The following is a 25,166-nucleotide window of genomic DNA, read 5'->3' on the forward strand; positions in this document are numbered from 1 at the left end:
TCATCCGGCTTCTTCACCTGTGGGTTCGTCTGAGAGCAGCCACCCGGACAGCTGATGAAACGGTGGGTTTGCACATCCAAAGAATTTCTGCAAAAACACTCAGAAACCGTCTCAGGGAAGCTCATCTGCATGCTCGTCGTCCTCATCGGGGTCTTGACCTAACTGCAGTTCGGTGTTGTGACCGACTTCAGTGGGCAAATGCTCACCTTAGATAGCCACTGTGCTTTTCATGGATGAATCCCGGTTTCAACTGTACCTGACAGATGGTGTTGTGTGGGTGAGCGGTTTGCTGGTGTCAACGTTGTGAATAGAGTGCCCCATGGTTGCGGTGGGGTTATGGTATGGGCAGGCATAAGCGACGAACAATGAACACAAATGCATTTTATCTATGACACTTTGAATTCAGAGATACCATGGCAAGATCCTGAGGCCCATTGTTGTGCCGTTCATCTGCCGCAATCACCTCATGTTTCAGCATGATAATGCACAGCCCCATGTCGCAAGGATCTGTCACAATTCCTGAAGCTGAACATGTTCCCATTCTTCCATGGCTTGCATACTCACCAGATATTTCAGCAGCCATTGGGCATGTTTGGGATGTTCTGGATCGACGTGTACGACAGCGTGTTCCACTTCCCGCCAATATACAGCAACTTCGCACAGGCATTGAAGAGGAGTGGGACAAAATTCTACATTCCACAATCAACAGCCTGATCAACTACATCTGAAGGAGAGGTGTCGTGCCGCATGAGGCAAGTGGTGGTCCCATCAGATACTGACTGGTTTTCTGATCCACCCCTCTTTTTTTTTAAGGCATCTGTGACCAACGGTCATGTTTTCCCAGTGGTGAAATACATAGATTTGGAACTAATGAATTTATTTCAATTGACTGAATTCCTTATATGAACTGTAACTCCGTAAAATCTTAGAAATTGTTGCATGTTGCGATTAATATTTTTTTTTCTGTATATTTTGTAAGATGAGACCTTGAGGACTAAAATAAATAGTGTTGACTCAAGCCAAACACCCGTAAGTCCGAATGTGCACTTCCACATTTCCATATCCCAAAACCCATGTAATATACAGTGTCAATCTTCATAATCACTTTGTTTGATGTACAGTTGCAGGACAACCTGGTGTTATAACCCTGGGTTGTCTTGAACAGAGTGAGCCTTGGTTTGTTGCGTTGTGAAGAAAATGTGTCGCGGACCACACGTCTGAATGCAGTCCATTCTCTGCGCACCAAAAACTACGATCTGCTTCTCTGAATTGACTTGTGAAAGTCTAACACTGTAAGATCATAGGTTATAATTTAGCTTGTTATGTTTGCAATAGAACAGAGCTTTCGAATAATGCACACCTGACTCAGATTGTGATTTATAATGGACCGTTCTTTGGATTGTGTAAACAACAACAGTAATTGCGTATCAAATCCAATCAAGCTTTATTTATACAGCACATTTCAGACATGGAATGCAACGCAATGTGCTTTACAGGAAGAAAGAATGAATGAAAGCAATGAAAATAAAATCTGAAATATTTACTACACAACATACACAAGATAAAAAAAAACTAAAGAATGACACAAACTGGATTACTAAAAAGCACCCTAAGGAAAAGCAAAGCTAAAAAGATGTGTTTTAAGATCTATTTTAAACATGTCCACAGTTTCAGCACCCCTCAGGTTTTCTGGCAGGCTATTCCAGGGGCTGGGGGCATAATTACGAAACACTCTCCATGCCTCTTGGTCCTAGTCTTTGGGAAAGTTAAAAGGCCAGAGGACCCGAGGGACCTACTGGGTACATAACTTAAAAGTATGTGGAGGGCTGTGTTCCAAAAAAACAAACAAATACAAGTGCTTGCTCTAGTTCCGGCACAGCTAGGAGAGCAAAAAAAAAAAAAGCACCTTAACTTGAAGACTCTTCTTTTAGTCATACAATAACATTTAAATTACGTAGGAACTGTGCTCAATTTGGAGAGGTATGTGGCCACTTGGAAACACCAGTTAGACCTCTCACTCAAACAGTTTTCATTTTTTTTGCACCTACTCAAAAGTCTCTATGAATATTCATATCACGTTACTGAATGTATCTAGAGTATTTTCAGATTTTGTTCACAACAAATACGGCGAAAAGTACAGTAAATGTGAAGTACACATAAAATCATCAGTGTAATGTTTGGATTCTGTCTTGTGTCAGGTGAACTGTTGCGTCCTCACCTTTAGTCTAATCATTTTCCCAGAATCTCCAAACTGTTGACTTTTAAATTGATACCATGTTTATGCATATGCTTTCCATATTCCTTCTGTAAGAAACATTTCCATTTAGTCCTATCCATATAGGCCAATTCCAAAGAGTGTAAGGGGAATATTTTTTTACTAAGAGTGTTATTATATTATTGATTGATTGACTATGGCTTTCCAAGTCACCCAACGGTGCTACAGTATTTGCAGAGATAGTTTTCGTTAAATGTGATTTTTCAGCCAATATTGACCAGAAACAAGCTACGTTACCAGAACAAGTGATCTATTGATTCTGTCTCTTTGCAGCAAAATCTTCAGAGCTGGGATGGTCGTATCCCCCATATACATAACATTCTATTGGTAGAAAGAACTTTGTATTATAATTTAAATTAAAAAACAATGTTTTGAATCAAGAGTTGTTTTGTGTATCAGTGCTTAAAACATGTGCCATGGAATCGGCACATCAGAAATCTCTTCCCAACTATTTTGCAACCTGTATGGCGCAGCTGTCAATTTGTTGGTCCTTAAATAGAACTGGATCATTTTTTTTAATCGATCACAATTTTTTTTAAACAATTTTGGTTTTTAATGAAGGGTCAACAGACAAGGTCCATGCCTCCTACAGCTTCTACTTGCCTCCTCTATTTTTGTTAACTGCGTGTGTGACAGAACTCCACCAATCCTGGTTATAATATCATTTACAAAGATTATATAGTTAACGTTTTTTTTTACCAGGAATAATGTTTTTTTAAATTGATTAGTAATTTTGAGTTTAAACATAATATTTGTTGTATTATTTGTTCTGTCTTTTCTGGTGGATGAAACTGTAATTGCGACCAGCTTTCTAATTGCGACCAGCTTTCTAATTGCGACCAGCTTTCTAATTGCGACCAGCTTTCTACGGCTTGTTTTAAAAATAGCGATATTATGAAGAAGATTTCATTATCAATTAACCCAAAAGTGAGGTGTTGCATAGCTTACTTAGTGCAGTTGATTACAATTACGTTATATTTTGAGTTAACAGAATTATTCATGAAACAAGTGTGCCAAAGAAATGTAGTAAAATAAGTGATTTTGTGGTCGAACTCCTATAGGTTAAAATACGTGGTTCCTTGACAAAGTTCATTCAGTCATGTGTCTGATAAAGTTACACAAACAACAATGATTCAAAGGTTAAATACATTATGATATAAGATATGCCTCAAAGACCCCAGCATCATCATGACATGAAGTAAAAGATGATCTACATTTCATTGATGGCTTCGGTTTTTAGGGTTGACTTTCCCAGGCCACAGTACGTGCTACTTCGTTGTATTTTGACAGCATGAATCGGGCCTGGGCACCTGGAGAAATGGCCATACTGGACTCATAAACATAGACATCATACTCAGGTATCTCCTCTGAGGAAATCTCTTTAGTGAAAGACCCTGCCCACTGGAAGGTTTGGTACTTGTTGTTGCTGACACTGTTCGCAGAGTAGTACCCTACCCACGAGTAATTAAACACCTCCTTCCAGTCAGCGAAGGACTTCTTCACGAACAGGCGAGCGCAGGCGTAGCCATTTTTAGTGTAGAGTTGCAGACTGGCATCGTAGCCTTTCACGACAATGGGAATCAAACCGTCCGCATCGTTAAATTCGGCACCTCTCCAGACTTCCCTGTCGTTCATGTCCCAGAGAGTTTTCCCTTTAAGTAGCCTGACCTGAAGACCGGGGTTCAGGGCCACGGAAACGTCTGAGGTTCCAGATGTGTCGTTGCCGACGGAGGACTCAGCTAGTTTGGTCGTACTAGCATCGTCCTTGAAAAGCCCCACAACCATGTAACGGTCCATGATGGACTTTGGTAGGTTGCTCCAACTCATTTTCAGGTAGCCGTTCTCGGCTGGTTTGACGTCAAGTTTCAGCAGGTGACAATCGTCCTCAGTCTTGATTTCCACCATCTGAAGCCTTTGATATCGGACCGACTTTGCGGAACAGACTTGAAATTCGGGTGTCGGGCACGTTTGATATCCTGATTGCGTCAGAAATGCCTCCAGACCAGCCAATGTGTTGTTCCTTCCTCTGACCATCTGTAACGTCTGGATTTCTCGTAAGAGGTCGAAGCCAATACTATTCGTGTGATTTGGATCAAAGGAATTCACTTGGTTGTCATTGAGAGGATACATTTGAGTGACAAAGACCTCGTCCAACCTGAACTGATTTGACCCATTGGCCCGGGCAACCCTGACAATCATGTCATCCCTGTTTCTGTTCCCCGACTTCAGTGAGTTGTAGTAGTTTTGAGTGATATACTCAGGCAAGGCCCAAGATTTAGCCTTACTGATATCCCCCACTGCATAGTAAGCTTGCCTCTTTGGATCGGTCAGAGCTGGGAGGAAACTGTCGTTATTATTGAAGTAACCAAAGCCATAGTCACCTCTGGCTGGATCGAAATGGGTTTGGATGATGTCATGGCTTTTGTCAATCTCTGATTGGTCAACAAACCAGTAAAGCAGATGGAGACCATGTCGTGGGAAGATGTTGCCGTACCATATACCTCGCAGATCCCTGATTGTATCAATGGTCGGAAATGTAGAGGCAGTGTACAGAAAGAGGAGCAGGAGGGAACAGCAGAATAAGGTGTACGATGCCATGATCAACCTGAGACAGAGAGAGTGTGAGAGAGCAACATGTCAACATGCACATTTTCTATACTCAAAAGTGACCATCTTGAAGTCACATCTGTCGCAACTGATGTCTTTTGCCAAAGGAAATGTATAAAACATGAAAGTATAACTTTTAGAAAGGCTCAACCTCTTTTCTGATTCAGTGCGGCATGTGTATATCATAAAGACATCAACATTATGTGTCCCATGTATTGTAGTAAGGATATATAGTACGGCAACTAGCATCTTACCTGCTCCTGAAGCTCTTGTCTTTTCGCAGTGTATCTTATTACTGAGAGATTTGGTGTATTTATATTTGTTCATACCCATTGTGCAAGCATACCATGCTGAGGGCCACTCCGTGTGTGGACTGCTGATGTCTGGAGTGTTATTGGGTCACGTCTGTTGATAACAGTTATTGGTTAAGTTTTGCAGGTGCTCAATAGATTTGATTATTCTTCTTTTTCCCCGGCAAATATATCCAGTAGCTACTTTGTTTTGTCATGAACTGTACATATTGACCATGGACAAATTGTGCTAGTTTTTCCTTCTAGTACTTTTTTGGATCAAAGAAAAGCTTTACAACTGAAAACGTACAAGGCCCCAATTCAATCAGTTGCAGATAAAGGAGCACTGCACTGCAGACTCACTCAGAATGATTGTGCTCTATGCAGGTGGGGTTTCACGTCAATATTCAATGTCAATGTCAGTGAGAAGAACAACTTTCGGGTAATTTACGTCTCTGATAAGCGTTCAGAGTGAAGCCATAGTATGTTTCTTCTTTATCTGAAAGTGATCTCTTGAGTGGCCCCCCCAATTATTTTACACCCACTACTCCACCTCTCATTGAGGCTCTGAAAGGTGAAAACTCGTCAGTCTGTGTCTTGAATGAGTTCAATCAAACTCTTGTGGGTTCAGATACTATTTTAAATATTTTCACTTTAGATGTGCTTGATTGAGCTTTTCTGTTGCAATGGAACCAACAGAGAAGTCCCTAAAGTGCAAACCTGACACTCCAGGTAGGCTAAATCAAACACTCAGAAAGATTTCAAGTATTATGGTTCGAGTGGGTTTGATTGAATTGAACCCTTATAAATGAGTAAATGGTGTTACTCAGGTATCTGGGTATTTCCTTTTGCAGTTATAGGGAAGGTTGAATTTAAAGAGGGGCTGAATTTACTGGTTCTGTCTGGGCTGTTTTGGTACTCTTTGGGGGTCTTGGGGGTGTGGTTCGATGGGGGTAGGCTTGCTCGACATTGCAGCCGACAGTGTAGGTGACGGCCAACTGACAGATCTACAAAATACCTTGCACCATAAATAACTACTCATTATTATTTGTAGATCAGTCAGTCACCCTTTAGCCACAGTGCATCATGGATTTGATGCTCATCATACATTCGACAGGGCCAGTGTCTTACGGTCACTATATCAATGCCACGTAGATTGTTTTTGCATTCAGGTGCTCTCTAACCAACAGTCAGCCAAAGATTAATACATACTCTCATCTATTTGCTGGAATGAGGGGAAAAAAACGTGTGTTCTTTACCACACTGTAGGAAAAACTGTTTGCTTTGGGCGCATTATAAACCGGGTTATCCGGTTTAATATCACATGGAATGCACTGCTGTTCTTATTGTTGAATCAAGATGTTCTAAGTAGAGATCTCAAGATTGTCTGAAGGCGTCGGAATGGTCATTTTTATTGAGATCAGATAGCGTCGGGCTCAGGCAGTTAACTCATACACACACACACACACACACTGGAAACATTCCCCCAGTCTTATAGAATGGGGGTTCACTTTACATGACCTCTTCCTTAGGAATCTTCCTCAGGAGTCTTTTGAAGAGGTCGGAAAAACATTCTTCAAAAAGATGTTCTCTTTACACCTGATTGATGTCTCACCTGATTGATGTCTCACATCGCAGGCATTAACGTCAGTCATACACATCAATAACACATGTTCATTGAAAGCCCCATCACTTAGCTAGCTGATGAGTGCATGGCTACATCCCAAATTGAACCGTATTCCCTATATAGTGCACTACTTCAGACCAGAGCCCTTATGGGCCATGGTAAAAAGAAGTGCATTATATAGGGAATAGGATGCCATTTGGGATGCAGCACATTTCAAAGTCGCCTCTTATTGCACAGGAAGTCTTACAAAGGTGCCTGACAAAGGCTTAGAGCAGATGTTGAATATTGTGTTTCCAGTATATTTAACCCTTTATTGGGCCAAACCGGCCTTTGCGTCAGTGGTACTGCACTATGGATGTATGTAAGAAAGAATAAATGAATTACTTACATTAGTATACGTTAAATGTGCAGTGCAATATTGTTAATGAGTTACATTTATGAATCATAACGTTATATTACTGCTTGATGTTATCAGTTAGAGCAGGGTTTCCCAAACTCGGTCCCAGGGACCCAAGGGGTGCACGTTTTGATTTTTTGCCCTAGCACTATACAGCTAGCTATTTCAAATTATAAATGAATCATCAAGCTTTGATTATTTGAATCAGCAGTGTAGTGTTTGGGCTAAAAACTAAACGTGCACCCCTTGGAGTCCCCAGGACCGAGTTTGGGAAATGCTGAGTTAGAGTTACCATTGTCCTGAGGATATCAGTTAGAGCTAGAATTGTGTTTATTCAAGGTGTGAAATGGAATGTTTGGGAGCTTACTCATAGTTTTTCTTCTCAAGAAACCCTTTGTGGTGAGGCTGGTGCCTAGGGGCAAACTCAGTCCACCCATATAATGTCAACAAAATCAATATCAAATGTGTTTCCCCTCATTGCCAGAATTAGAATTGTTAAGCAACCCTTCCACTTTCACATGGTTTATTACCGCCTGTCAGACAAAGACATTTTAATAGTCGTACATGAAAAATGACAAAATAAATAAATGGGGAAAAGTTGTGCCCATTTAATTCACTTTTTGCACATCATGGTCCCCTGTGGGCCTTCATTTCCTGCTTGAGCAGACTCCTCCAGAACTTCTAAAATGTCCGCCCCTCCATCCTAAAGAATGATTAGAGTTTGAACCACGTCATTTATCAACAGAAATGTGTGGGGAAAACACTTTTAATTCTCTCATATGGAAGATGTAACTTAATGCCATTTTTTAAAATGTATTAGTGGAGAGTGGAACAGAGAGAAATGGAGAGGACCTGCTCATTGACATTGCTGGAATGGAATGAATGGAACTGTATCAAACACATGCAAATGCAAGTTGTGTGTTTATAAATACCTTTTGTCATAGTTATTCTCAGGAGAGTGGAAATTGTAAAAATCTTTGTTTAATCAAATCTAATCTAATCTAAACCAGTTTTCCATGTTATGTAAAAAAAAATAGACACTTTTGCACAATACAAATAATTGTGACAAGTTTTTATTTGGTTTACATTTCTTCATGATTTAAAATAGAAGACGCATATGATAGAATGGCTGATACATGTATGGTGCAACACCACCTTGTGTCTATTGGGATTATCCTTTTTCTCAATTGAGACCCATTCGGAACCATTCTCCTACACTGACCTGTCTCAACAGTAGCATGGTTAGGGTGAGAATATATATACAATTGAAGTCAGAAGTTTACATACACCTTAGCCAAATTCATTTCAACTTAGTTTTTCACAATTCCTGACATTTAATCCTAGTAAAAATTCCCTGTCTTAGGTCAGTTAGGATCACCACTTTATTTTAAGAATGTGAAATGTCAGAATAATAGTAGAAATAATGTTTTATTTCAGCTTTTATTTCTTTCATCACATTCCCAGTGGGTCAGAAATGCACTCAATTAGTACTTGGTAGCATTGCCTTTAAATTGTTTTACTTGGGTCAAATGTTTCAGGTAGCCTTCCACTTTAACTGAGTCAGGTTTGTAGGCCTCCTTGCTCGCACACATTTTTTAGTTCTGCCCCAAAAAAATCTATAGAATTGAGGTCAGGGCTTTGTGTTGGCCACTCCAATACCTTGACTTTGTTGTCCTTAAGCAATTTTGCCACAACTTTGGAAGTATGCCTGGGGTCATGTTGCATTTGGAAGACCCATTTGCGACCAAGCTTTAACTAGATGTCTGAGATTATGCTTCAATATATCCACGTAATTTTCTTTCCTCATGCCATCTAATTTGTGACGTGCACCAGTCCCTCCTGCAGCAAAGCACCCCCACAACATGATGCTGCCACCCCTGTGCTTCACGGTTGGGATGGTGTCTTTCGGCTTGCAAGCCTCGCCCTTTTTCCTCCAACCATATCAATGGTCATTATGGCCAAACAGTTCTATGTCTGTTTCATCAGACCAGAGAACATTTCTCCAAAAAGTACAATCTTTGTCCATAAGTGCAGTTGCAAACCATAGTCTGGCTATTTTATGGCAGTTTTGGAGCAGTGGCGTCTTCCTTGCTGAGAGGCCCTTTCAGATTACGTCGACATAGGACTTATTTTACTGTGGATATAGATACTTTTGTTTCTGTTTCCTCCAGAATCTTCACAAGGTCCGTTGCCGCTGTTCTGGGATTGATTTGCACATTTCGCAACAAAATACGTTCATCTCTAGGAGACATAACGCGTCTCCTCCCTGAGCGGTATGACGGCTGCGTGGTCCCATGGTGTTTATACCATTGTTTGTACAGAAGAATGTGGTACCTTCAGGCGTTTGGGAATTGCTCTCAAGGATGAACCAGACTTCTGGAGATCTTTTTTTCTGAGGTCTTGGCAGATTTCTTTTGATTTTCCCATGATGTCAAGCAAAGAGGCACTGAGTTTGAAGGTAGGCCTTGAAATACACCTCCAATTAACTCAGATGATGTCAATTAGCCCATCAGAAGTTCCTAAAGCCATGACATCATTTTCTGGAATTTTCCAAGCTGTTTAAAGGCACAGTCAACTTAATGTATGTAATCTTCTGACCCACTGGAATTGTCATACAGTGAGTTATAAGTGAAATAATCTGTCTGTAAACAATTGTTGGAAAAATTACTTGTGTCATGCACAAAGTTGATGTCCTAACCGACTTGCCAAAACAATAGTTTGTTTACAAGAAATTTGTGGAGTGGTTGAAAAACAAGTTTTAATGACTCCAACCTAAGTGTGTGTAAACTACCACATTCAACTGTACCTGAGGTAGATGTTCCCTTAACCACAGATGTAGAATCAGATTACTAACCTTAATCCTAGCCTTAATCTTTATGGGGATTAAAAAAGATCTGTGCCTGGAACAGTGGTTGGAGAATGCTTATTGTCGAGCCATTTCACAATCGCTCATGCCTTCTCTTCATCTCATGCTCCTCAGATCCAATTTAATTCTATTGCTTAAAATGTTTATCAATATTAACCCTCCAGAGCCAATCTAAATTACATAACAATCACCATCAAAATCTGTCAATTTAAACTAGAGATATCAGTTTGAATGCGTCTCAATCCACCTCATCCGCCAGTGTCGCACTTCCATATCTGCGGTTAAAGGTGACAGAGCTAGAGCGGTGTTTGTCAGACCATGAGACACCCCGAAAATCGGTCTTCTCAGGAAAACATCTTTGGCTTCCGAACAGTTTGACCTACTCTGAACGGTTTGACCTTCAAACTAATGGGACCCCACTGTGGAAAGGGGAGATTCCGTTTTGCTCTGCAACCCCCACAAGTGTCACTGGACTCGTCTGAAGGTAATCGGTACCAGTTTTTTTTTTTAACGAATGGAAGAATGAAGGTAGTTTTGTGCAGGTATAAAGTATGAAGGTAGTTATTTTTCCACATGGCAAATATGTATAAAAAAAAAAAAAAAAAGTTATTTTATATCTACTAGATTTAGGACGAACTCTTCAAAACCTTAGTTCTTATGAGAAATTAGTTTACTGTCCTTTTTTTCAATTTTTTAATCCGTTATTGAATGTGTTACTTTGGGCTTTAGTAGTAAATGCCAAAATCAATATTTTATTAAATCTTTTTTTATATATATATTTATTTTATACCTAAAGGGGTCCTAAAATTCTAAGTAATCCATAGTATGACCGTCTTAAAACAATTCCGTATGTCAGTTTAGCACCCCCCTACCCCAACGTCTAATACTTTTTAAATAATAACTGAGGAACTTAACTTTATTCATAGGATCTGGAATTACTGAGTGAAGTTTGGAATAGGCTACGTTTCTGCAGTGTGCAGTGGTTAGTCACAGGATCAGATTGATGCTGTTATAGTAGCACTGAAAACCCACCAGATGGCGATGTTTAACAAATACTATTGACACTTGACAATTACTATTGACAGCATACATTCAATTGTTTAATTAAGTGATATTGATAAGGCCTTAGGACATTATGGGTGAATTGTCCTCTGTGTAGTATTCACTGTGTGTAACTGGGTGCTTCTGTAGAGGTTATACATTTATTTTACTTTCAACCCTAAAAGTAAGACCACACAAGGCCAGATCAGGCAAAGCTCATGTTTTCGGTTGAGTAAATATAATAATGATGATCCACTGCTGTGTGGTCTGCTGCTGTGTGTGTTTGCGTATGTGTGTGTGTGTGTGTGTGTGTGTGTGTGTGTGTGTGTGTGTGTGTGTGTGTGTGTTTGCATATGTGTGTGTGTGTGTGTCTGTGTGTGCATATGTGTGTGTGTGCATATGTGTGTGTGTGTGTGTTTGCGTATGTATGTGTGTGTGTGTGTGTGTGTGTGTGTGTGGGTGTGTGTGTGCGTGCGTGCGTGCTGAGTTGATGATAAATCCAGTTTGAAGCATCACATGTACGAATCACATAGAATCAGTGTGCATTAGTTCAAGACTGTGCCAGTGACAGATTATGTTATGCTTTTTCTGCACTAGAGGGCAGTCACCACTAAGCCTGCAGTAATCAGACATTCACTCTCGCAGGTGGTGAATATGTGTCTGTAGTTATGCTCTGCTAACTGAGTGATGATACAGCAGCCCACGAACGTTCTACAGATGAAGAAGTCATATCTACACGTTCCTGAATCCCTGCCCCAAACTAAAACAAAACAACAAGGTTAAAATCTCACATTCACAGGTTTAGATTAGAATACCTATGTTATCCCACATTTTCATTTGGAGTTTTAAACTTAACATCACTAGTCTTACAGACCACTATCTATAAAAAATCAAAATAAAAGGTTTTGTCAGTGAATGATGCAGGTTAAAGATGTAGGGGTGAGTGGGGTAAGTTGAGACGTTTTTTTTTTACATTCATTATCACTACAACAAGGGAAATAAATGATTCTTTCTAACGAAGATATGTCTACATGTAATTCAGGATGTTGTGTATCCCTGGAAATAATCAGAAATGAGTGTAAACATAACAGTTTAGAAAACATAGCTTCTCCAAAGAAAGTGGTGTTTTGTTTAGCACAGATTACCCCGGGTATGGAGTAAATTGAACGTAGGGACTGCGTAAATTGAGCCACCTTGGGGTGATGGTGCTGGTAGGTCAAAGTTTATTCATGGAACGGGGGGTGTTGTATATTATATATCTTAAATGTATGCCTTCATATAGATATAGATCTTTGTTCAACATCACTTACCCTTCTATTTCTTGACCAGTTGTCTGTGACAGGGATGTTGTTTCGATGTGCCAGTTTGTAGACAACTTTTCTGCATTTGAGGCTACTAAAGCCCATGAAACTGGTCACCGAGATTCTTGATATGTCTAGCAAGCTCAGACTCCACGTAATCAGAAAATACCTTGTGGCTCTTCTACTGGCTTCTTCTCTTCTCTCACTTCCTTATCATATCTGTAACAATACAAATACACTATCTTGAGTTCATATGCATGACACATTTCAAAAGTGTTATGCATATTATGCATAAAATCTGGACACTTATAAGAAATCCCGCTATGCCCTCAGATGAACCATCAAACAAGCAAAGCTTCAATACAGGATTAAGATTGAATCCTACTACACCGGATATGACACTTGTCGGATGTGGCAGAGCTTGAAAACTATTATGGACTACAAAGGGAAACCCAGACGTGAGCTGCCCAGTGACTCCAATTCGCATACCGCCCCAACAGATCCACAGGTGACGCAATCTCAATCGCACTCCACACGGCCCTTTCTCACCTGGACAAAAATAACACTTATGTGACAATGCTGTTCATTGACTACAGCTCAGCGTTTAACACCATAGTGCCCACTAAGTTTATTACTAATCCAAGGACTCTGGGACAAATCACCTCCCTCTGCAACTGGATCCTGGACTCCCTGACGGGGCGCCCCCAGGTGGTAAGAGTAGGCAACAACATGTCTTTCACACTGATCCTTAACACTGGGGCCCCTCAATGGTATGTACTTAGTCCCCTCCTGTATTCCCTGTTCACCTTCGACTGTGTGGCCAAACACGACTCCAACACCATCATTAACTTTGCTAACGACACAACAGTGGTAGGCCTGATCACCGACAACGATGAGACAGCCTATAGGGAGTTTAGAGACCTGGCCGTGTGGTGCCAGGACAACAACCTCTCCCTCAATATGAGCAAGACAAAGGAGCTGATCGTGGACTACAGGAACAGGCCGACGGGGCTGTAGTGGAGCGTGTTGAGAGTTTCAAGTTCCTTGGTGTCCTCATCCCCAACGAACTATCATGGTCCAAACATTCCAAGACAACCTTGAAGACGGCACAACAAAATCTTTTCCCCCTCAGGAGACTGAAAATATTTGGCATGGGTCCCCAGATCCTCAAAAGTTTCTACAGCTGCACCATCGAGAGCATCCTGACAGGTTGCATCACCTCCTGGTATGGCAACTGCTCGGCATCTGACCATAAGGCATTACAGAGAGTAGTGCGAATGGTCCAATACATCACTGGGGCCAAGCTTCCTGCCATCCAGGACCTATATAATAGGCAGTGTCAGAGGAAAGCCCAGAAAATTGTCAGAGACTCCAGTCACACAAGTTATAAACTGTTTTCTCTGCTACTGCACGGCAAGCGGTACTGGAGCGCCAAGTCTAGGACCAAAAGGCTCCTCAACAGCTTCTACCCCCAAGACATTAGACTGCGGAACAATTCATAAAAATCGGCACCGCACAATTTACATTAACCCCCCCTCCTGTACACTGCTGCTACTCGCTGTTTGTTTGCATAGTCACTTCGCCACATGTACAGATTACCTCAACTAGCCTGTACCCGTGCACACTGACTCGGTCAGTGTGCCCCCTGTATAAAGCCTCATTATTGTTATTCTTATTGTGTTACTTTTTATTATTACTTTTTATTTTAGCCTACTTGGTAAATATTTTTGTCTTCTTGAACTGCACTGTTGGTTAAGGGCTTGTAAGTAAGCATTTCTCGGTAAAGTCTACACCTTGTTGTATTTGGCGCATGTGGCAAATAAAGTTTGATTTGAATTGATTTGTGGTTTGTATCTGGTCAATTCCACGATAACTGAATTACACTGAGACAGATTTTTCAAAAAAAACAAACATTGTTTTTAAAGTTTAACAAACCATACAAGGACTACTTTTGAAAATGTAAATGGAACATTTTACAAAATAGAATAACTGCAAATGCAAAGTTTGGTAACAGAATATTGTTAAAAGTCTCCCTCAGTTCTTTATGTGACCACGTTTTCCAAAAACTCTTAAAGATGCCTGCAGTAAGAATGGGGTGTCATCTATGACATGACACCTTGACATTGAAAACATCTATTTTGGTTATTGAACAAAAGTAAGTGAAGAGGATTTACACTTGGTAACAGAATTATGGTAACAGAAATACATCATGGGTACCTGATCTGTACTATATAGAAATGCATAATTATGGAAATGAATGTCATTCTCTTCATGGTAAGTTTCAAAGTTTACAACAGGTGTAAAACAGTACAGTGAAATTCTGACCTTGATCTCTTTCTCACAGTGCAGTGATAATAATATAGTTAATGATAGAAAATAGAATAAACTAAATAAAGTAAGAATAAAAACCATATCCTGAATAGGTACTCAAATGTAAAAGAAAATATGCTATTTCCTAATTTGCATATGTGTGTATTAATCTGCACTCTTGCTAATATTAAAAAGAGCTCCACCCCTAAACAAGACAAGATGCACAAAAAAATGTATAATATCGGTACCATGACATGAATAGGATGTGCGCCATGAGATGATAAAACGTTAACATTTTGTAAACAGTGCTTGGGAAACTAAACCAAAGCATGGACTACTGTCGTTCCATGTCCATAGAAGGCCTACAGGGTAAGGACACCAATGTCATGTTGTGATGTGTGTGAACTACGTCTGAGCAGGGGAATGCGTCCATTACACTGGGTGTGTTTGAGTAGTAAGGCTAACGAAGCCGACTGTAGAGGAAGGTCGCCGAGGGCGGTGCATCTGCGACAGACGAAGGTCAGACACAGTTGTGGTTTCCCAACAGTAAGGTTCAGATCAACACGGCAGTGGCAATATCTGTTCTGGTTTATAAAAGTTTTTCTTTATCAATGTAGAATTCAACTTTTCTATACCCCAATGTCACACACCCACACACTGTGTGTAGAATTAATGGGTTAGAAAGAGGTCCCAAATATCACTTTCATTTGTAGCTTTCGAATCATGGCAAAGTTGGTTCATGTTTCAGTCACGTCTTCGGGCTCAACCCAAACCGCTTATGATAGTTTGATAAATTATGCCTCCCACAATGCAGGTGATCCATGAAATGCCGCACACTTTGAAAGGTGGTGACCAACGATGGTCACCGACTAAACAAAATGTATCTGTTCGAGTGTGCCTCATTTCCATCTTAGCTACGTGGAGAGCAGTGTCCTAGGTCCCAAATCATTATTGACTATGTTCAGTTGGAGAGCTACACTGCCAATAAATCAAACCAGGAAAACAACTTGCAGCTTGGTCCTCCCAGGAACATCTTCTCGGGAGTGCACTGTAGGTGGAGGCCATTTTGAGGTTTACTCCCCTGATTGTGCCACCTTTCTTCAGGAGAACAACTGTATACCAGACCTCGTGGTCTAGGTGAAATGGAAGGCCACATACACTTCAGTTAGATAAAGCAGCTAACTATCTGTTCTGCACCCAGAGTCGAGTCTTGCCATGTACCATCCATGAACAAACACTTAGGGCCGTAATTCCATCCATATCGCAGCAGTTCGTGAACGCAGTCTTCACAAATGCGGGAACATTGTCTTTACATTTAAATCGTACTCTAGTGCTAAACTTCCACGGTACAGATTGAACAGCAGATCTTGGTTAAGCAACAACTAACATGAGGCACAAGAATGCAGATATGGAAAAGTTTTATAAAAAGCAAGTTAGCTTCTCTATGTTTGCTGCATGGCCATCATTAGCTGTGTGGCTCTTATATCTTAATTGAGTCTGTTTAATTGGATAGCTACGCCCCCACACAGCAAGGCCTTATGGGCATTTGAGTTGTTATGGGTCTTATTTCATGCTATCACCCAGTTTTATGAAATCCCTGCACTGTGTGAGCTTCACACTTAAATAATAGGCGTGTTCGACCAACATTGCAGGCGATTGAATAATGTCCTAGAAGATACAAGATCAAATGAATGCAACGATATAGAATATGGCCATATGGCCAGTGTTCATGCAAGATGACTCTTGTTACCCATATGCCCTGATCCACTAACATCTACACCATATGGATTGCCCTGACAATAACACCCACTATCAGATAAACCCATCTACATGATGTACTGTACAGAGCAATTACTTGAATCTGCAGCTGCTATAGACTAATGCTAGTGGGATGTAGAGCATTTCTTATGGCATGTGGATCTTTATTCACCCTCAGGAGGCTGAAGAGATTTGGTTTGTCACCTAAAACCCTCACAAACTTTTAAAGATACACAATTGAGAGCGTCCTATCGGGCTGTATCACCACCTGGTACGGCAACTGCACCGCCCACAACCGCAAGGCTCTCCAGAAGGTGGTGCGGTCTGCACAATGCATCGCCCGGGGCAAACTACCTGCCCTCCATGACACCTACAGCACCCAATGTCACAGGAAGGCCAAAAAGATAATTGAGGACAACAACCACCCAAGCCACTGCCCATTCACCACGTTCACCACAGATTTTTTTTTAATCCAGCTCCCAGTGTGCAATTCCTATGGCTTCCACTGGATGTCAGTAGTCTTTGTTCAAGGTTTCAGGCTTGTTTCTTCCCAAACGAGGAAGAATTATGAGTTTTAGTACTGGTACTTGGAGTTGGAAATCAGTCTGTGCGCGCGACGAAGAGGACATCACACCTGATAATATAATTTTCCATTATGAACATACTTCTTTCCGTATTAAATATTATAGTTTTTTTTACATTTTAGGGTACATGAGGATTGAATAGAAATGTATTTTGACTTGTTTAGCGGTAGCTTTTTGGATTAATTTCTCTGCATGTTGAATGAGTGGATAACTTAAATCAATGGCACCAACTAAACAGATTTTTTGGGGATATAAAGAAGGATTTTATCTAACAAAACGACCCTACATGTTGTAGCTGAGACCCTTTGGATGACAAATCAGAGGAAGATTTTTAAAAAGTAAGTGAATATTTAATCACTATTAGTGAATTTATGAAACCTGTGCTGGAGGAAAAATATTTTGATATGGGGCGCTGTCCTCCAACAATCGCATGGCATGCTTTTGCTGTAAAGCCTATTGTAAATCAGACAATGCAGTTAGATTAACAAGAATTGAAGCTTTTAAACGATATAAGACAGTTGTATGTTCCTAAATGTTTAATATCCATAATTTGTATGATTATTTACTTGAATTGCGCCCCACCAGGTTCACTGGAAGTTGTCCCGCTAGCGGGATGCCTAGCTGTAAGCCACTGCCTGTTCACCCTGCGACCATCAAGAAGGCGAGTTCAATACAGGTGCATCACTGCTGGGACCGAGAGACTGAAAAACGGCTTCTATCTCAAGGCCATCAGACTGTTAAACAGCCATCACTAACAAAGTGAGGCTGCTGCCTACATACAGACTTGAAATCATTAGCCACTTTAATGAATGGATCAGTAGTCACTTTAATTAATGCCACTTTAATAATGTTTACATACTGTATCTTGCATCACTCATCTCATATGTATATACTGTATTTTAAACCATCTATTGCATCTTGCCTATGCCGATCTGTCATTGATCATCCATATATGAATATGATATATTCTTATTCGATTTCTTTACTTAGATTTGTGTGTATTTGGTAGTTGTTGTAGGATTGATAGATTAGAAGAAGATCTGATGTGAAAAGATGCGATTGGTCAAAAGACCAATTAGTGAACAGGAGATCAGAATTGAGCTGCCTGTCTAAAACACGACCCAGGTATAGTGTCCAACACACTGAGCTGCTGCATATTTAACATCCATCCCTCTCATTCTCTGTTGCTTGGTCTCTGTCTCTGCCTCTTTCTCTCTGTGCTCCCTGGTGTGCAATGAAAGGGAAAGGGGGATACCTAGTCAGTTGTTTAACTGAAATGTGTCTTCTGCATTTAACCCAACACCCTTGTTTGGGGCCACACTGATCACGTCTCATCTTCATCTGTCATACATCTCCCCAAGGCAGAGCCTATTTAGTGGAACAAAGATGGTAGCACCTACGAGAGCTTGCTACCAGTGGCATCAAGAAAACAAAACATTTTTTAAATTGAGCGGAAGAAAATCTGTCTAAGTCTCATGAAGGAAAGACAGTTGGCCCCCCTTTGAACACCCAATTCATTTTGAATGCATGCTCAACCGCCACTCACAGCGCACATGTCCTGTATGTGGCCTGCACCCCCTGGGTGCACGTTTTGTTTTTTGCCCTAGCGCTTCACAGCTGATTCAACTAGCCAACTCATCATCAAGCTTTGATTATTGGAATCAGCTGTGTAGTGCTAGGGCATAAACCAAAACATACACCCGGGGGGACCCCAGGACCGCGTTTGGGAAAACCTGGCTTAAGGCAGAGATGCTATGCATGCCTAACCACCTTTGAAGTTGGCCCAAACTTAATCATACAGCTAAATTGTCAGAAATGCAGGCCGTGGCCCCGACTCGGTAACTGCCCACGGGCGCTTGGAAATTCCAGCTCGTTTTCTCCTCATCACTCCAAAGTGAGTGCGCTTTCTAAACAGTCCAGTGCCATTCTTTATTCCCTTTATTCAAAATGGCGACGTTAATGGCGAAAGGTAGGCGGTCGCTGAGGTCAAAACAATTTGTCGAGGCTCCTGATGGAAACTCGGCAAGCGTTCCCACACCTTTGTGGCACAGTGATGTAAAGGATCATGGGTAATCACACAACCATCATGATAAATTGGGAGGTGCTTATATTTGTCTTTTTAAACACAAGTGTGTAGTGGATTATATATTTTTGTGCATATCTCAACTCCCACTGAGACACTCACAGGGAGTGGGATCATGGCCAGCATTGTACAGCACCCCTGGAGCAATTTGGGTTAAGTGCCTTGCTCAAGGGCACAGCGACCGATTTTAAACAGGTCAACATTCACAAGGCTGCAGGGCCAGATGGATTACCAGAAGGTGTACTCAGAGCTTGCACAGACCAACTGGCAAGTGTCTTCACTGACATGTTCAACCTACATGTTTCAAGCAGACCACCATAGTCCCTGTGCCCAAAAATGCAAAGGTAACTTGTCTAAATGACTACCCCCAGTAGCCATGAAGTGCTTTGAAAGGCTGGTCATGGCTCACATTAACACCATCATCCCAGAAACTATAGACCCACTCCAATTCGCATACCGCCCCAACAGATCCACAGATGACGCAATCTCAATTGCACTCCACACTGCCCTTTCCTACCTGGAAAAAAGGAACACCTATGTGAGAATGCTGTTCAATGACTACAGCTCAATGTTCAACACCATAGTGTCCAGAAAGCTCATCACTACGCTAAGGAGACTGGGACTAAACACCCCCCTCTGCAACTGGATCCTGGACTTTCTGACGGGCCGCCCCCAGGCGGTAAGGGTAACCAACAACACATCTGCCATGCTGATCCTCAACACTGGGGCCCCTCTGGGGAACATGCTTAGTCCCCTCCTGTGCTCCCTGTTCACCCACGACTGGGTGGCCAAGCACGACTCCAACACCATCATTAAGTTTGCTGACGACACAACAGTGGTAGGCCTGATCACCGACAACGATGAGACAGCCTATAGGGAGGAGATCAGAGACCTGGCCGGGTGGTGCCAGGACAACAACCTCTCCCTCAATGTGAGCAAGACAAAGGAGCTGATCGTGGACTAAACGAAAAGGAGGGCTGAACAGGCCCACATTAACATCAACAGGGCTGTGGTGGAGCATGTCGAGAGTTTCAAGTTCCTTGGTGTCCACATCACCAAAAAATATCATGGTCCAAACACACCAAGACAGTCATGAAAAGGGTCCCCCTCAGGAGACTGAAAATATTTTGCATTGGTTTCAGATTCTCAAAAAGTTTCTACAGCTGCACCATCGAGAGCATCCTGACCAGTTGCATCACCGCCTGGTAATGGCAACTGCTCGGTATCTGACCGTAAGGTGCTACAGAGGGTAGTGCGTACAGCCCAATACATCACTGGGGCCAAGCTTCCTGTCATCCAGGAGCTATATACTAGGCGGTGTCAAAAAATTGTCAAAGACACTAGTCACCCAAGTCATAGACTGTTCTCTCTGCCTCCGCATGGCAAGCATTACCGGAGCACCAAGTCTAGGTCCAAAAGGCTCCCCCCAAGTCTAGGTCCTCCCTCTTTGTTTTTACACTGCTGCTAGTCGCTGTTTATTATCTGTGCATAGTCACTTTACCTCTACCTACATGTACAAATGACCTCGACTAACCTGTACCCCGCACATTGTCTTGGTAGCGGTACCCCTTGTATTCAGCCTCGTTATTGTTATGTCATTTTATTGTGTTACTTTTTTATTTTTTACTTTAGTTTTTCAGTAAATATTTTCTTAACTATATTTCTTGAACTGCATTGTTGGTTAAGGGTTTGTAAGTAAGCATTTCACGGTAAGGTCTACCTGTTGTATTTGGCGAATGTGACATAACATTTGATTTGATTTGACATGGTATTGGAGCAGAGAGTGGAGCTGAGGAACGTGGAGGCCAGATTGAGGGACAGCGAGGACAAGGTGGACGAGCGGAGAGTGGAGCTGATTCTGACCAAGAACAAAGAGGCAGCAGGCTTGTAGGGAGGGTTTAGAGAGGGAGGGAGCAAGAGAGAGAGAGAGACTGCCATGAAAATGCTGAATCAGGTATTGTTTAACTCAGCTGTGTTAATTGTAAAAGTTTTGGACTCTTTTGTAGCATTTGAGACCAGAGAGACAGCCAGTGAGGGAAAGGTTGACCAGCAGAATGATGAGATGATGGCTTTCCTAGTGGAACTTGAAAGAAAGAATGCAGATATGAAGAAGGTTTTATTGGCAGCTTGTTGATATTGGCTTTCACGGTGCTTTCTCCTCAACTCCTGATAGAAAACGGGCAAGGAGTCTGCTTTTAATGATTCTTCTCTCTCATTTCAGGGGTGGCAGGTGGTTAGAGCATTGGGCCAGTAACTGAAAGGTTCCTGGATCATATCCCCAAGGTAAAAATCTGTTGTTCTAACCCTGAACAAGGCAATTAACCCGGTAGACTGTCATTGTAAATAAGAATTAGTTCTTAACTGACTTGCCTAGTTAAATCTTATTTAAAAAATAATAATAATTACTGCCTTGGATGCCAGACTGACAGCCAGTGAGGATCAGATTTCAGATAATTAAGGGATGGTACTAAGAAACATCCATGCTTATCCACATTTTTCTTCATATTGTTATAGCTTTGAAGGTTAGACTGAGCGTCAGTGAGAGCCAGGTGGAGGAGCCGAAGACAGAGAATGCAGCAGGTGATACAAACGTGGTCTCTACATGACAAATCCTTCACTACAATGTAATGGATTCTTCATTTCCAGCATCGTAATCATTCAACATAATCAATTGCATTCCCAGACACTGGTTTACGGCAGCGCTGACTATACTTTATTGTGATGCATGTAATGATGATGTCATTCATTATCAACGTACCTTCTCCCATTTGCTCCCTTGTTCACCGCTAAGTTGGCGCTCTCCGCTGGTTTGGGCTCAGGAGACGTTGGACCCTACAATGGCGAATTCTCGTGGAAGTTCAGCAGAGTCCTCATCAACGTCGGCAAGGCTTACAGCCCTTTTACAGGCACAGTTCTCGTTACATCTGTCTAGCTATCCAGTCTACCAGGGTTGGGAGTCAGTTCCAATTTCGACTTAGTTAATTTGGAAAGTAAATAGAAATTCCAATTCAGTTTACTTCCTGAATTGACTGAATTGAAATGGAATTGACTCCAACCCTGTGGTCTACACAGTATGTCACATATCCCTCTATACTCAAAAGAAAGACAGAATGAATGTCTCTTCCTGTTTCTCCTGTGCAGATGCGTTCACAGCACCAGTGCGAGGCGTCTACTACTTCAGATTCACTGTCAAGGAGGAGAGGGATAACGTTTACTATGGAGCACGCCTGCTAAAGAACGGCAAGAGTATAATGTTGAACATTGAATGGAACGATCATCTAGGTCATGGTTATTTACCGTAGAGCTGAAGGATAGAGATGAATCTCCAAGAAGGCTACGTACTGTACGATAGTGTAGATAACCACGGCATATTCAGTGACGTCCTGCTCTTCCCCATGTGAGGGCAACTAGAAGGCTGCATCTCAATGGTCTAAAGGAGCTTCCTGCACTCGTCCCCTTTCCTCCATCTGTGCTGACACGTAAGGGCTGGACTGGTGAAAGGAGATGGCCCGGCATAGTGCGTTGACCTATCGCGTGGTTTCAGAGCAGTGATGAGAGAGGAGAGGGAACCATTTTAAACCTTTGAGATTCTCAATGATGAAAAGGGTGAATGTCATACTGATTAGTAATAAAAACAATGAGAGCTGAAAAATACTGTGTTGTGTGTCATTGCGAGCATTCCCACTCTCCCTCAGACAGAGGTTCAAATTCGAGGCATGTTAATAAAGCTCTGTGCGCTATGTTACACGTTTAAAGGTTATTTATGCCCAGCGTTTACCAGGAATCAGATCTCTGAAAATGTCTGTGAAAATGCCTTTAAAAAGGCACATTGTTGGCTGTACAGAGCACTGAGCTACACCTTGCAATGAGTCATCACACGTTGTCGGCTAGGCACTTTTTAAAGGCAATGTTCCCACATTCGCGGAGACCGCATTCACAGTAAACACTCGGGAATGACCTTTAAATGGCGGATAATCAACAAAGCACAATCGGATTGAATCCTACGTCTATCGTGTGTTTTTTGTTGTTGTGTGGCCTACTGTAGGAGCATGGATGGTCATTCAGCGTCGTGAGTGACCCCGTTAATGCAGAGGTCTTAAGTGGTACAACACCTCAAATAGCGAGAGGTTCATCAAACGCTCCTCCACCGCCCTCTCCCCTCGCGGGGCCCGCGAGGCACAGAGTGAGAGAGATAAATCGCCTCCCAAATCAATTGCAACCATCCTATCCATTACCCTCCTTTCCAACCTTTTATCCTTTCCATCCCAAAATAAACATGGCGATTGATAGAGGAACTTCTCAAGATACTGCTCACAAACTTTGGCGCAATAACATTTTGACGGATGACTTGAGAGGGTTCGGCAAGGCCTTTTCTGTATTGATTCCTGAGTGAAATACAGGCGGAGGTGTCCATTGATTTAGAGTCCCCCCCCCCCCCCCCGTTGAAGTGCTCATTCAGTGCTTATTGAACCCATCCTTATTTCACAAGTGTCAGAAAAAATGCTTTGAGCGGTCACTTTAGCCCGGCCTGGAGTGCCAGGTGGGCGGGGTTTGCACTTTTGTGACTATTCTATTGATCCTATTTGTGTCAAGCAATCACTGGCAAAGTATTTGAAATGCTGAAATGATTTCACATTTTATTAGGGTTTTAATTTGACCTACAGTAGCAAGAAGTAGGGTAGATTTGAACCGGGCTAGAACGACATAAAGAAGATGATCAAAGAGACTAAGAAGAGACCAGGACACGTGGGGCTCCATAAAGGGTAGGTGCTTGGTTGGGTTAGAGCTAGTTTCTGAATAGAGCCCCAGAAACCATGTCCAACACACTCTGGTGGCCTTTTTGAGTCCAAGATCAATCACGCCAACAGTTTCCTCCAACATATCTGTACACAATTAAATTCACTAAACACACCATTCGACACTTTTGGGTACGTTTTATTCTCTCTGTCTTATCCGGCCAGTATTAACCAATTAGAGTCACACGTGAGCTAAAGCACATTACTCATTTGCTGGCTCAGATGAGTTTCAGAATCATTGATTCATTTAGCATATAAATTGGGGCGGAAACGCACAGAAAAAAAGGCTATCTCTGTCAGGTCTCGAGGTGGCTGAAAATGTTCTGACTGCTAGCCTACAGATAAGGAACACGTCAGCTAAATGAATCCAATACAAAAAAGGGAGATTGGATTTTTTTCCCCTCCTTGCTGATAACTCGACAGCTCCCCCAGGTTCCCAATTTCACCTCGCCTTTGTATACTGCCACAGTGATGCAAAAATAACATACACTGAGTATACAAAACATTAAGAACCTGCTCTTTCCATAACCGACTGACCAGGTGAATACAGGTGAAAGCTATGATCATTATTGATGTCACTTGTTAAATCCACTTTCAGGCAGTGTAGATGAAGGTTAAAGAAGGATTGTTAAGCATTGAGACAATTGAGACGTGGATTGTGTGTGTGTGCCATTCAGAGGGTGAATGGGCAAGACACAAAATGCAAGTGCCTTTGAACAGGGTATGGTACTAGGTGCCAGGCGCACCGGTTTGTGTCAAGAACTGCAACGCTGCTGGGTTTTTCACACTGAACAGTTACCTGTGTGTATCAAGAATGGTCCACCACCCAAAGGAAACACAGCCAACTTGACACAACTGTGGGAACCATTGGAGTCAACATGGGCCAGCATCCCTGTGGAACGCTTTCGACACCTTGTAGAGTCCGCGCCCCCGATGAATTGAGGCTGTTCTGAAAAAAGGGGTGTGTGGCGCAACTCAACATTAAGAAGGTGTTCCTAATGTTTGGTATACTCAGTGTATATGGTTGGAGCGAAAGTGGGGGGTATCCTTCAAATGGCTACCGTAGCATACGATGCTCAAGATTAGCATGAGGTCACCGGCTTGTGGTAGGTCTATAAAGTGCTTTGAGCACTTGGGAAGGTGCTTTACGTGATCCATCCTCATCGAAAAGTCACCCATCTTTGGTATTGGCATGACAGTCACACATCTATGGGAGGTTGAGTAGCTCTGT

General features: G+C 42.0%; 1 protein-coding gene and 1 long non-coding RNA gene across 2 annotated transcripts in view; one reads left to right on the top strand and one right to left on the bottom strand.

Moving 5' to 3' along the window:
* LOC149980128 (uncharacterized) overlaps nt 1–25,166 on the top strand; it is a 297,110-nt gene that overhangs the window by 125,551 nt on the left and 146,393 nt on the right. The window lies entirely within an intron of this gene.
* Nucleotides 1,428–5,162, bottom strand: LOC149980130 (uncharacterized). Its single transcript, XM_090187320.1, has one exon. It carries the CDS (start codon nt 4,871–4,873, stop codon nt 3,512–3,514), a length of 1,362 nt encoding a protein of 453 aa, XP_090043446.1. The 5' UTR covers nt 4,874–5,162; the 3' UTR covers nt 1,428–3,511.

Source organism: Oncorhynchus mykiss, chromosome 10 (genome assembly GCF_057628025.1).
Source record: "Oncorhynchus mykiss isolate SJ-2025 chromosome 10, ASM5762802v1, whole genome shotgun sequence".
Classification (NCBI taxonomy): Eukaryota; Metazoa; Chordata; class Actinopteri; order Salmoniformes; family Salmonidae; genus Oncorhynchus; species Oncorhynchus mykiss.

Coding starts and splice junctions, on each gene's coding strand:
- LOC149980130 (XM_090187320.1), bottom strand. CDS start 4,873: ATGGCATCGTACACCTTATTCTGCTGTTCCCTCCTGCTCCTCTTTCTG.